This window comes from Centrocercus urophasianus, unplaced genomic scaffold, assembly GCF_019232065.1.
Source record: "Centrocercus urophasianus isolate 14NV4802_14NV808 unplaced genomic scaffold, USGS_Curo_1.0 seq_28, whole genome shotgun sequence".
Taxonomy (NCBI): domain Eukaryota; kingdom Metazoa; phylum Chordata; class Aves; order Galliformes; family Phasianidae; genus Centrocercus; species Centrocercus urophasianus.
The window spans coordinates 5736094-5749587 of record NW_024884844.1 but is presented as its reverse complement, the minus strand read 5'-3'; the positions used below and the strand labels follow the sequence as shown (position 1 = coordinate 5749587).

The 13494-nt window shown below is 37.1% G+C and overlaps 1 protein-coding gene across 5 annotated transcripts in view; it reads left to right on the top strand.

Annotated features, from left to right (window-relative positions):
* The window catches only part of ZNF148 (zinc finger protein 148), a 38029-nt gene that overhangs the window by 15124 nt on the left and 9411 nt on the right, over positions 1-13494 (top strand). For 4 of the 5 annotated variants that reach the window (XM_042827188.1, XM_042827187.1, XM_042827186.1 and 1 more), the window contains exons 2-6: positions 2275-2620; positions 3865-3990; positions 7000-7123; positions 7801-7884; positions 13315-13433. In XM_042827188.1, the coding sequence (XP_042683122.1) occupies positions 2291-2620; positions 3865-3990; positions 7000-7123; positions 7801-7884; positions 13315-13433 (783 nt within the window). In that variant the 5' untranslated portion in view covers positions 2275-2290. The remainder of the gene's footprint in view (positions 1-2274; positions 2621-3864; positions 3991-6999; positions 7124-7800; positions 7885-13314; positions 13434-13494) is intronic. The other variant, XM_042827191.1, reaches the window with a different exon arrangement.

The following is a 13494-nucleotide window of genomic DNA, read 5'->3' as shown; positions in this document are numbered from 1 at the left end:
TTTTTTTTTTTTTTGTGTATGTGTGTGTGTGTAAGAAGGGGATTATTAGAATTGTTGATGGCATCATCATGTTTAAATGGGTTTAGCTTGGTGACTGTGCTCTCCGGACTTTCAGCAAAGTAAAGCTGAGTAGAAAGATCTTTAATTGCCTGAAAAGCTGTTTTTTTGACATGCCTTCTAAATACTTGGAACTTGGAGAAGTCAAACTTCCTGACTGTCAGTCTCTTGATGATAGACAGAAATTTAGAGCCTCTCATCATAGGGAAAAATGCTAAAAGACAAATGCTGTTCCACTTCTGTGTAAGAAGACATGAGTTGCTACTAGAAGGTGTTAAAGTGGATTTTTTTATTTTTATTTTTTAAGAAACAGAGTGAGTGAATTTTACTTTCAGAAGGTCAGAAAGTAATAGTTTTTGAAACAGATTATCCTCTAGCAGAACTTCCCTGTCTTTTTCAGCTGGTTCTGCCTTTGGCATGCATTCCAACCAAGCAATGCAGGATCTCACCTGAATGAAGAAAGATTATTGTGAACTCACTGTAGTTTGGTATAAACACAGCTTTGCAAAGGTTTAGGATGCATTGAGAATTTTCAGATTTTCCTGATGAAGAAGATGCTTTGGAAAGTAACCACACCAAAGAAAGAGATTTAAATATGTGATGTGTGTTTGTTTGATGCAGTGATTTAGCAAACTGGCAGGCTGTTAGCTGGCAGTGGGTATGGGTAGGTGGCTTTGCAGGGTGATGGCTTGGGCAGCTCCAGTCAGACTTGATTGCTTTGATTACAAGTTGTTAGCTGGAGCTATATGGAGGGAAGCATAGCCTAGCATTTGAAGTTGGAATGGGAATGGAGCACTTCACCATGATGCAAGCTCAGGGGACAGAATTTGAGGCTGTTGAGGAGTAACATACCAACATCATATTTCTATTCCAAATGCAGCAAAATCAAAGGTGCTGCTGCTGTTGCTGTGCTCCCTGAGATGATAGAATAATAGAATATCTCAGGTTGGATTGGTTGCATGAAGATCATCAAGCCCAGCTCCTGGCTGCACACAGGGCTACCTAAAATTCAGAGCCTATATCTGAGCGTGGTGTCAAGATGACCTTTGAACTTGGGCAACTAGGGCCGTGCCCACAGCCCTATGGGACAGAACCTTACCCCTCCCCTGACACAGCTCCATGCTGTTCCTTCTGGCCCCGTGGCTGTCACAGACAGCAGAGCTCAGTGCTGCTCTCCGCTCCCTGTGACAGCTGCAGCTGCCGTGAGGCCTTCCCTCAGCTCCTCAGCTCTGGGCTGAGCACATCCAGAGACCTCAGCTGCTACTCGTATGTCTTCCCCTCTAGTCCCTTCACCATCTTTGTGGACATCCTTTGGACACTAATAGTTTTATGTCCTTTTTGTACTGTGGGACCCAAACCTGCAGCCAATGCTGAGGTGAGGCTGTGCAGAGCAAAGCAGGACAACCCGTTCCCTCACCCGGTGGCAGTGCTGGGCCTGGTGCCCCTCAGATGTCCATCGTGTGCTTCTGTTGGACCTGCTCTGTGCTGCTGCTTCCAGCCACAGAAGCCTGCTGCCTTGTAGTAAAAAGCAATTGGTAAAGCCATGACACTTGTTGGAGTTCTGTATCTCTGTGTATCATGAATCAGCGTAATGGTATTGCTATTCCCGCCTGGAATAAATATTTCCTGACTAATGTGCCAGCTTAGCGGTGTGGAAATGAATGTCCTTTTCATAAACAAACTCTACTTCTCTGTAGTTCTCCTGTGGCGTACGTGTTGAGACAGAAAGTTACCTTTTCCTCTCATTTTGGGTTGTTAAGATGTTCCAGCTTCTCTAGTGTGGTCTGGGGTAGTGGTGGTGAAAGAGCACTTAAAGAACAAGGAAATAGAGAGAATGGGACCAACCTGACAGTGTTTCTCAGACGACTGAAACAGAATGGAAATGGGGGGCCCCCCCGAAACAAAAAAACAAACACCAGTTTTCTAAGGAGGAATTAGCTCTCATTTAATCTCCAATTTTGCCAGCAACTCAAAAGCACTTCGTTAAAAAACCCTTTGTTCAAAAGTGTTCATTTGTGTCCACATGCATGTGTGTGAAAGGAGAATGTTTAGTGTTGAACTGAAGCATCCAGTTTTTCATTTCTGTTTGGGTATAGATTTTAGGAGTGGAGTGCATGCGTGCGTGTTGAGTGCTGAGTTCTTATAAAATGTTCTTAAGTAAAAACTTGAAGCAAGAGCACCAATTGTAGATGTTTACTATTAAAACTTTCTTTGTAGGTTATTGCACTTAAGAATGAACATTGAAGACAAGCTGGGAGGATTATTTCTTAAATGTGGTGGCATAGACCAGATGCAGTCATCCAGGGCTATGGTAGGGATGGGTGCAGTATCTGACCAGTCCGGAGTGTCGGGAGAACGGCAAGAAGCAGTGCTTCAAGATCGGACTATGGCGCACCAGGAAATTCTTGCACCAGACGAAGTGTTACAGGAAAGTGAACTTCGACAGCAAGAGATGATTTCACATGATGAACTCATGGTCCATGAGGAGACGGTAAAAAATGATGATGACATGGATACGCAAGATAGACTTCCTCAAGGGCTGCAGTATGCTGTTAACGTCCCTGTAAGCAATTTATTTGTGAAATATTGGAGAATTTACTAGGGAACTTGATCTGGTAGTCTTATCCTACTCTGGCAAGAATCTATTAATTGCTTGTTTGGATTTTGATTATCAAAATATTTATGAATAGATGCTACTTACGAAAATGTTGTTTGCCTCTGTCTGTGGACAGTTTTTTCCAATTAAGTATAATCTTCAAGTATCTGTTTTATAAATATTTTATAATCAGGCTGTTACCATAGTATTAGCGAGTTAAAATGTGCTGTTCTTAATATATTTAATGTTCCAGGGTAGCTGTAGACCAGAATAAATAGCATTACAAGAAGGTGCATACTGTTTATTCGGTTGGTAGTACTGTTTAGTTTCTTTTGATATAGGAAGCATTTTCTTATATGTTTTCCAAATATGTGGACGCTTAGCAATTGCATTCACACTGCAGGTTGGACTGTGACACTTCATACATGACCATAAATATGCCCCTCCTCGATATCTAACAGAAGCCGTACCTCATCTTTCCCAGAGCGAATACAGATGACTTCCTTTTGAAAGCAGAGCATCTGTCTGTAAAGCAGCACATCATCACTGTTACCCGTCAAACATAAAGGATAATTGCAAGGACCTTAAAAGTAGATAGCCTTATATACGAGGAATAATCCTTAGAAAGGTAGCGTTGTTAAAACACTACTCTGTTAGCTGGAGATCAGGCAGTTCAGCTGTTAGAAAAATGTAAGAGTATCTTGCTCTTCATTAAAGTTTACCTCGAGAAGTACTTTTTGGAAAACAAACAAACAAACAAACAAAAAACAACACCAAGCCCTTTGTTAGCAGTATTTTTGTTTTCTTTAAAAATATTTCTGTCTTAAATATATAATAAACTATTCAGTTGAAGCTTGCATTGACAATACGCAGACTAAAGTAAAATAGGTGTGAAAAGCTGAATGGTTTTACAGATGGAAGTGATTTTAATATAAAGAGTGATCTCAAAATCACCACAGATCAGAAGGAAAAAAGACTTTGGGAGATGAATGAAAGGATACATCAAAATGTCACTGTAAAAATTAACTATGCCCTTTTTACTTAGATATTTATTATTCCTTTCACTTAAATTTCTGAAAGAATGAAGCCACAAGATAATTCCCTTTAGAAAAAGATTTTTCTGTTTCAGCAGTTTGTCATCTTCTAAAATTGAAAAATTGCTTTTCTGTAGTGAGAACCTTACCTGAAACTGGCACTTGGTATCTTAACAGATCAGTGTAAAGCAAGAAATTACCTTTACTGATGCATCTGAACAACAGAAACGAGACAAAAAACAAATACGAGAGCCAGTAGATTTGCAGAAAAAGAAGAAAAGAAAACAGCGTTCACCAGCAAAAGTAAGACATTGATTTGGCAAAACCAAGATTAAAAGAACCTGAAGATTTGGTTTACTATGACTAATTTCATTAGCATTTGAAGTAGTTAGGCTGGAAATGGTTTGTTTGCTCAATAAAGATGCAGGTCTGAAGTTTACTAGAGACCCCAAACAAAACCTGATATAACAGTGTTTTTCTTTGAACTCTTTTTAGCAACGTGAACCCTTGACGTATTTTAACATCTGTCTCTCCAGGGAGTCTTCTCCAAATATTTTTTTTAAAACTGAGTCGGTAGCTTTGTAGACAACTTATAAATCATTACTCTGTATCAGTCTAACAATAATTGTGCTTTTCTTTGAGCCTGACCATTTCATATGCTTTATGCATAGTGAAAAGTTTTTAAAAAGAAATCTAAAATGGTAGTTTGGAAAACTCTAAAAAGTTGACTAATATACAAAAAATAATCTACTGGTAGGGAATGTTTCTGTGGTCATAATCATCTTCATATATGTATTTATTTATATCAAAAGATTCTTATGAGAGCTGCTCGTTTGTTACTTCAAAAATTGTTTTGTAGATCCATTCATGAAGAGTATGTGTCCCCGTATGTCTGAAAACATAGGCTTTCTTCTGAGACTTCAGATAAAAACAGTCATTTCACCTCATGAGGTAGCAGTGTTAGACCTTCTAGTAACTCTCTAGATCAGTCTTTATATTTAAAATAGAACCTATGCTGGATGCTCTGAAAGGCAAAAATGAGGTCACACGGAAGCATTAAATAAGCCTATTCTGAACTCAACCTAGGCTGTGTACCCATAGAAGGAAAACTCAACTTAGCACCAAGAAAAGTTCCAAAAATTCCTGCTGGGGACCCTCGAGTCCTCTTCAAAGCACTGCCAAATTTGGTGATGTTTGTAGTACACTTGTAAAGTTGACAGATTGTTTCAGATTGGGTGTGGAAGCAAGTTCCAAATCCTTTGCATCAAGATGTTTGTCCCTTTGATAGAAAAAGGAGATCTAGGTTGAATACCCTCCAAAGATCACTTCCATGGAAACACTGCAAGGTAGAAGAGGCATGTGTCCCTCCTTCTGCAGGCACGTACTTGCATGCTTCCTTTTTATCTTCCAATCTGTCAATGTCATTCTTTTGAGATAACAAAAGATTGAAAAATGATCAGGAGAATTGTTAAACAGGTTTGTGGGTTTTTTCAGTCTCTCTTCCCTTTTTTTTTTTTTTTTTCAAGCTTGTCAGAGTAGAATGGCAGAAAGAAGCTAAAGGACTGACGTAGGTGACAGTCTACTCCAGCTTAAGTTAGCGATTCCAGAGTAACAGGTTGCTTTTTCTATCCAAACTGCAGCTGGGACTTTTACAAATGGAAGTCAGTGGATATGTGGAAACATTTTAAATTTTGTATCAGTGTAGTCATCACATGCATAAAAAGTCAGTTGCTTTTATGAATCCTATCTTCTTGTCCCCCTTCCATGCACACACATGCATGCACATGTACACACATACACATGCACACACAGACATTTACATACTCTTGTTACTTTTATTATGAAAGCTGCACTGACAAAGTTAACGTTCTTGATTTAAGAGATGTTCAATGAATGGATGCAGTCGAAAAGCCCAGGGTTAGCATAATTGTGAAATTAAGTGTATTTTCTGCATGATTATTTAAAATATTTCAATATGTGTATAGAAGTCCTAAGAGGTATTTAAATTTATTTTGATTTAATCAGTCAGCCTTTCATTAGTTGAGTGCTGTTACAGAGCAGAATTTTTCTGTCTGTATCAGAGGCTTACTGGAGCTGTAACATGCCACTCCTCCATGCGTATGAATGTGCTTGTCCTTCAGAGTGAATGCACAAGAATTTGTTAGCTGAGACTTTCCCTTTTGCTGAATTTGGATGCAGCAAAACTAAAAATTGTTTTAAGTAGAACCTACAGCATTTGCTACTGTTGCAGAGAGATTATTTCATTTATTCTGACTCCCTTTCTCATCATTATCATTATCATAAAACCTTAAATGTCATAACTAATCAAAATGCAGATGTCTTTTCCCAGCAGACTTTTATTTTTTAATAACAAGGGACTAAATTCTGTTACTGAAGGTTTCTTAAGTTCTTCTTTATAGTTCTATTTCCAGTTAAGTAAGCCTTTTGGAAACGCAATGTATTTACTGGTTTTCTTACGCTCTTGCCAGAGATAGTAGAGGGTTTAGGTGTGGGTTTTCATTTTGTTTTGTTTTTTTTTCCTTTTCATTTTGACAAATTAAGAGAAAACCTATAATGAGCTTTATTGAATGAGATAGATGTGGTGTAAATATTTTTTTTTCAGTTCATTTTTCCAACCTTAAATGAAAATAGCTGCTTTGACACCAAAGCAATTGAGTGTGGAAAGCTGAATTTGTCAAAGAGATGTTCTAACGTGTATATTGAGTGAGCCATATTTTACTGAGTGAAAAACTTGGCTGAAGGATAATACTATTGTCTTGGTTGTTCTGCTTTGGGGTTTTGGTTCTTAAAATACAATGTTGTCTCCGAGATCGCTGTTGTTATGCAGATGTAGGTAATTTGTATGTCTATCCTACATAATTTATTTGTCTCTTAGCAAATTGCAATCGTGATTTGAAAAAAAGAATATAAATTTTTGCTTTAAAATATGATTATCCATGGTACAGTGCCCAGAGGTGGTTTGGTTACTTTGCATCCTTTCCAACAGACGGGCAAAGTAAACATTAGCATCTAAAATGACTCAGCTGTGAATAGGAAAACTCTAAGCTGATTTTCCATGAGCTGCTTTTGCTTCCGTCCTGTCTTAATGTACAGTGAGACACCAGTTGGATTGGACTGCAATTGGAAATGTAAGCTGAAAGCCTGTCGAGTAGCCTTATAGAAATTAGTATTGTTTTACCTGAAAAATCAACATTTTCTGCATCAAAAAAATTAATGCTTTTTATTTTTTTGTAGTTAATAAGACAACTTTAGAGGGTAGTGTGAGAACAAATTTTACTCTTTTTAAAATAGATCCTTACAATAAATGAGGATGGATCACTTGGTCTGAAAACCCACAAATCTCATGTTTGTGAGCATTGCAATGCTGCCTTTAGAACCAACTACCATTTACAGAGACATGTCTTCATTCATACAGGTACTGCTTGACTTCAAATTTGTCTTTTCTACTATATAAAGAGTTATTTACTTATGTTAAAATGTTTTCAGCTCTATGCGAATTTCACTTTTAAGACTGTAGCTAACTTGGCATCTAAGCTTAGAGATTCCATGCACCAAAGTGTCAAAAGAATGCCAGGGGGAAAAAAATAAAACAAAACAAACAGCAAATGTTTATTAAACTGAAGACCTAACTGTTTACAAGGTTTCTTTTCTTTCTTTATCAGAAAGTAATGGGTTGACTTGTAGCCTAAGTGCCAAAATTGACCCCTTTGTAAAATGTGTTCCGGCTGCTTATTTGCCTGATGAGGTATCTCTCTGGTTCGGAGAAGTGAAAAAGGTACTTACCATTATAATAGCTTGCCAGTATCCTGAATGCAGTCTTATGCCAGCATCATGATTGATCTTGTTCATGAGGAAATTAAAGCCATTTCAGATCACTCTTCCATGCTAGACTTAATGTGAATCTTAGGATCATGGAAAGCATTCTGGAGTTCACATACGTAGTAGGGCTAATGTTTTTTGGTACTGGAATATTTTTGGAATTCGCTCAGATGCTGGTTTTTTTAATAGAGATTTTAATATTCCTCAAAAGTAGTTATCAGAAACAACAGTGTGTAGTTATTAACTTATGGATGTGGAATTATATTGTTCAAGGTGAAAAACCATTTCAGTGCAGTCAGTGCGACATGCGTTTCATACAGAAGTACCTGCTACAGAGGCATGAGAAGATTCATACTGGTGAGTATAGTGCCTTGAGTATCTTTACTGGCGTGCTTAAAAACTGTTTCCCCACTCAGGCAAGGTTTCTTGTAAGAAGTATGCAGCCTAAAACCCTGTTGTAGTTTGGTTTGACTTAACAAATGTTATAAAACCTTAGAAAATAAATTAGCTTTGTGCTTTTGACTTGCTCCTTTTTTCTTTGGCTGTAAAATGAGTATAAATCTAATAGGCAATTTTGAAAGTCTATACATAGTCCCAGTGATAAATCTTGAAATTTGTGCATTCGTAAAGGTTAAGGTTTGGTAAGCAGTTGTACCTTTTGTTGTGTCAAGTTAATTTGGACAGCGGGGACTTCCAAATCTTCCTCTTGGTAGATTTTTTTTTTTTTTTTTTTAAATTTAATTTAAATTTAAATTTCTTTTGGAATTCAGTGGATAAGTGCCGGGACTAAAATGGCCAAAATGCCTAACCCCAAAGGTATTAGAGTCAGCTTTACTTATAGCTTTTTTTTTTCTTTTTTTGAAAGGTTTAATTCAGAACTGTTCTAAAAATAAGAGCCTTAGTTTAAAAATATGCAATGTAGGTCAAACAAGGCCCAGAGTTTTAAGCCAAAGAGAGTTAAAGTTTATACACGTTTATTTTTTTATTATTGCTATTTTGTTGCACTGCACAAAACCACATTCTTTAACAGGTTTGGCTTTGTTGGGTTTTTGGCATTTTGGTGCATGGCCTTTCAATCCCTCTTTAAATATTTTGTAATATGGTCCCTTTGGACTAGATGCCAATTTCTCAGCCTCTTTTACAGAAAAGCAGAGCTGGTGAATGTGCACAGTGTTTCTTGGCTGTAGCGTTTAAGTGGATATGAAAACTACTAACACGCAGCGCAGTGTGTGCATGTGTGTGAGCTGAGAGGGAGAAAAGTCTCTGCAAAATGAATTTTCAGAGCAGTGTACAGGGAGTTACATGCACAAATGCCCTGTTGTTTATGGGATTTTTGTATCCTAAGTTGCCACGAGTCCAGAGTAAGTAGGTTTCCTTCAGCCAGTCAGCCACAGAAGAGTCCTCCATTCTTCTGTCCAGCGTCTTTGTTCTGTTCATAGTCTTTCCTCTGGCACTGAATTGGTGAACCATGCTGCCTTCACTTTGTGTAGATATTATTCTTGAAAAGAACGCTCATTCATTCTCGTTTGTCTGTCTGTTTGCCTCCCACCCCAAAAGAAAAGACAGAAATTTAAGTGTAGGGTGTTTTTCTCTGCATTTTTCAGAAGATTTTTTTTTCGTGATGATTATTCCCTGTACGTGGCTTTGAAAATGTGAGTCTGGGCAATGTAGTTAATTAACGCTTGACTGCAAATATTTCATAACTGAATTTGATTATCTTTTGAGATTCAGTTTCTAGCTCCAATGACAGTCGTGCTGCCTTGACCTTAAGCTTTGGAGGGAGGGTTGGACATGGTGGTGGGGCTGTTGGTTTTTTTCTAGCTCTCACATACACCATTTTTTGCTTAGCAGAGGGGAAGCAGCCATTTAACAAATCAACTATATTGTTATCATAATCTTTAGATAACTGTTTTTCTCTTTTCCTCTGCATCCTGAGGTATAGTTCAGGAATATTAAAAATGATGGTTGTGTCTGAATGGCTGAATTGTGGGTGTTTTCCTAGATGACAAGTAGTAAATGCTTAGGAGAAATCACTAAAGACCCAGCTTCCAGGAGTGTAATTTCTATTTTATTGAGGTAGTTTCCAGTAGGCTATCATCTCACATTTTTAGTGTTAGTGACTGCACTTGTTTAAAAAATAATAAAATACCTAATAACACTGATTTATTATTTTTTTTCTTTTTAGTAACTCCCCCCCCTCTCTTATCATCCCCTCCCTCTCCAGTAAAAGAAAGGGGGAAATAAAAGGGAGATTTCTTTTTCATTTTCATTTAGTTAGTAAATATTTGCCCAGTGCTCTGTTTGAGGGCTTGGCCCAGTCGTAGCATGGCTAATTGTCATTCTGCATACCATCTGTGTTTTCACTCCTGTACGACAGCTCACAATGGGGCCATAGCTGTTTGTGTGGTGTTACTGTGTTGTGCAGAGCTGCATAACTGAATCCTTCCAGGAAAGCAGAAAAGGGGAATTTTCAGTTAGTTGTTCTGACAGTAAAGCGAATGGTGGGCCTGTGTTTTTGCTTTGGTGGAAGTAAAGGAAATCTCTTTGCATTACTTGTTCTCTTTAAGAAATACGCCTTAAATATTCTTTTGTTTATATACTTATTTTGCATTTTTATTCCCATGAATGGTTGGTTTTCAGCACCAGTTCTTGTGCTGTGCTCAAAACATTGATGAAGAACAGTTTTTTGTTTTTTTTTTTTTCAAAAGGCATTTATCAAATTTTCAGGTTTATTGTTTTAAGATAATCAGAGATGGTGGTTACACTTAGAAGCCCCATTTGATGTCTCTTAGTAGGCCTGAATTTACAGGTGCTCCCAGTAAGTCAAGTTCCAGTGTAACTTGAATTCAGTCAAATGAAACGTTTTGATGGAGGGAGGAAGCAATCAATGAACAGCCTTATTCTGTGTAAATAATTAAATAGTTGCATCTAAAAGCAGACATTACATTAATACAAAATTAGCTTCCTAGAAACAATTGGATGAAGAGGAGAGCAGCAGTGCTAGAGCTCTGCTGCTCACCTTGCCACTGGTGATGCAGCAAATTGCTGTCTCAGTTAGGAGAAAAGGAACGGTTCTTGGGACATTAATTCTTTCATCTTTTAAGCTTACTGGGCTCATGAAGATATCAAATGTTTGTGTTTTTTTTTCCCAAATGACTGCTTTATTTTTGCTTGGAAATATTTCTGTATACCTTATCTACTCATGCACTCGTGTGTCATAATTCTGTAACCCACCCTACTTTCCATTTTAAACACAGAAGATGAGGTTGCATTAAAAAAAAGGCAACACTGGGGCTAATCATCCAAATGCTTTATTATTACAGTGATGTGATGCTTTTTATTGCTTTCTTTTGTATTTTATCATTTGTATTTTACCTGTTTAGATTTTAAACGGCCCTGGAGATTTGCTGCTCTAATTGTTAAGAGACTTTATACAGTATTCAGAGCCACTCTTTAACAGCTGTAGCACTCAGTTCTAACACGTTTCCAGTGTAGACACAAAATATAGACTGTTTTTGTAAATAATACACAGTTTGATTTTTTTTTTTAAACTTTTTCTGCATCTGAATCTTTTCTACTCACTTATTTCAGAAATATAAGTTTTAGATTCTCCCTATGCTACCAAAGGCTATTATTAATGATCTCCATTTCCAATTTATCTTGTTTTAAAAGTAAAACCAAACTTCAGAAGGCATCTGAATTTTCATGCTTCTGCTAGAAAAAGAGTATTATAGAATGCATATCCTTATATTCATTTTTAATCTTTTTCTAATATTATATCTTCCTTATGAAGATTAAAGGAAGAATTAAGTCTGGTATCAGTTCCACAAAGGGTTTCTTGATTTTACTTTCCAGGCTGTTCTGGAATTCAACTGAAAAGTATTATTCTCTGTGCAACGTCCCCAAATTTTTGTTCTTAGGGAGGTGTGGCCAGCAGTGCCTTTTGCTGTACCCTCAAAGTCTCCTGAGTAACTCTCACAATCTGCTTCTTTTCCACACCACAAATTTGGAAACCATGTGGTAGTAGTACAAGCTCTGGCAGAGGTTTGCTTCTGCCACCTTGCCGTTGGTATGGAAATACTCTGCAAGGAAACAACTGAAACCCCTTTTTAACCCAATTTAAACCTTGGATAACAAACGGAGCAGTTAGTCTTTTGCCAGTGAATGGCCAGTTTCAGTAGGTGAATGTTAAGGATTCTGGGACCGCTCCCGTCCAGAGATGGGTGTGAGGCTGAAGGTAAGTGTGCCACTGAAGGTTTATGAGGCTGAAAGGTAACTTAGAGAGCATAACAAGAGTTGTTCAAAGGGCTGATTTGAAAGAAACACGAGGTGGAACAGTAGAGAAAAATGAAATAAAACATAATTTTAAAAAGGATTTAGTAGCCTTTGGGAATTGAAGAGTTTGTTGTATAGAGCAGTAGAACAGTGAGGCCTCATTTTTTTTGAAAGTGAAGGCAGGGATTTGAATTTGATGCAGAAAGTCTCAGCAGGCTCAATGCACATAAAAACACCACAGGAGTAGGTACACCTAACAGATGAAAAGAACAGGACAGGAAAAGTGGAGTTTGAAAATGAAAAAGGTAGACCAGAGAGGAGGATTTGCTTGTAGACAGTTCCACTGAGGAATACGTGATAGGTGCTGAGAAAAACAAAATTTTATGGTGGTTATTAATAAGGAAGAAATGGTAAAAGCTGCTCTGCAGTTGAATGTGAAAGAAGAGTGAAGATGCTAGGTTGTGAGCCAGATAGAAAAAGAATGGGTGGTAACTGAGAGATCTTTTGGAGAGATAATTTGGTTTAAGGGAGAATAAATTGGAATTATTTCATCCAGGAAAGCATTTGGTTGAGAAACCACATTGTGAGGTAGGAATTAATAACTGGAAATTGGAGATAGGCTTACAGAGAGATTTAGAAGTTGCTTAGAATTAAGAAGGTTGAAACTGGGGACATTAATGATCTGACATGGAGCAAATGTGTGGGTGATGCAGCTATTTTCCATTCTAGTTTCTATAAATACTGCCATCTTATTTTAAGGTACAGTCATTTCTACCATATTTCCATCTATAGAAGGATGTGGCTAAATTTCTCTGTTCTAAACAGAAAACAATAACAGTAAAATTTAAAAAAATTAATATAATGTTACTAATTATTAGTTGTCATGTTATATACTATATATTATGAATCATTCTTGTATGCAATTTAATAAAACAATTTTTAAGAATAAAATTACCTCAGAAATAATCTGCATGTTCCTGGAATCAAGATAGTTATTTCTATTTCACATACATATAAGGGGAAAGAAAAAAAAAAAAAAAAAAAAATAGCAAGTATCCTTCAAAACTTCTAAATTGAAGGCTTGAAAATGCATAATTCTCTTCTAGGAGGGATAGGATAGAGTTAAATGAGTTGGTGAGAGAATTAAAGTGTTTTTATATAATCCTCTGCCTTGAGATTATGTGGAAACATTTAGGAAGGTTATCTTTATTGTTCTTCATTTTTAGGTTTAAGACAGACATGTGCATCTGCATTAGAAAGAGGGGAAGAGAATTTTAAAGGTGTTAAGGTGTTGTTTTTTTTTCCTGTAAAGATTTATTTTAAATTTGAAGCCTCAGCTTCAGTGCTGAGAGAACTGTGAGCAAGCCCTATACTGTTTTACAATAGCAGCTGATTAAGTCCTCTTCTTTGTTACTGCTAATAGAGAATGTAATCTTTGTCCTGGTAATTGTGGGAAGAACATTGATATTGGTGGTTTTTTTTAGATTAATGTTGCTACATGTTTTTTATCAGGTGAGAAGCCGTTTCGTTGCGATGAATGTGGTATGAGGTTTATTCAGAAGTATCACATGGAAAGGCACAAAAGAACTCACAGTGGAGAGAAGCCTTACCAGTGCGAGTATTGTTTGCAGGTAAGATGATGTAGTGAAATCTTTCACAATTAAAAAATAAAAAGCATGCCAGTTCCCAAGT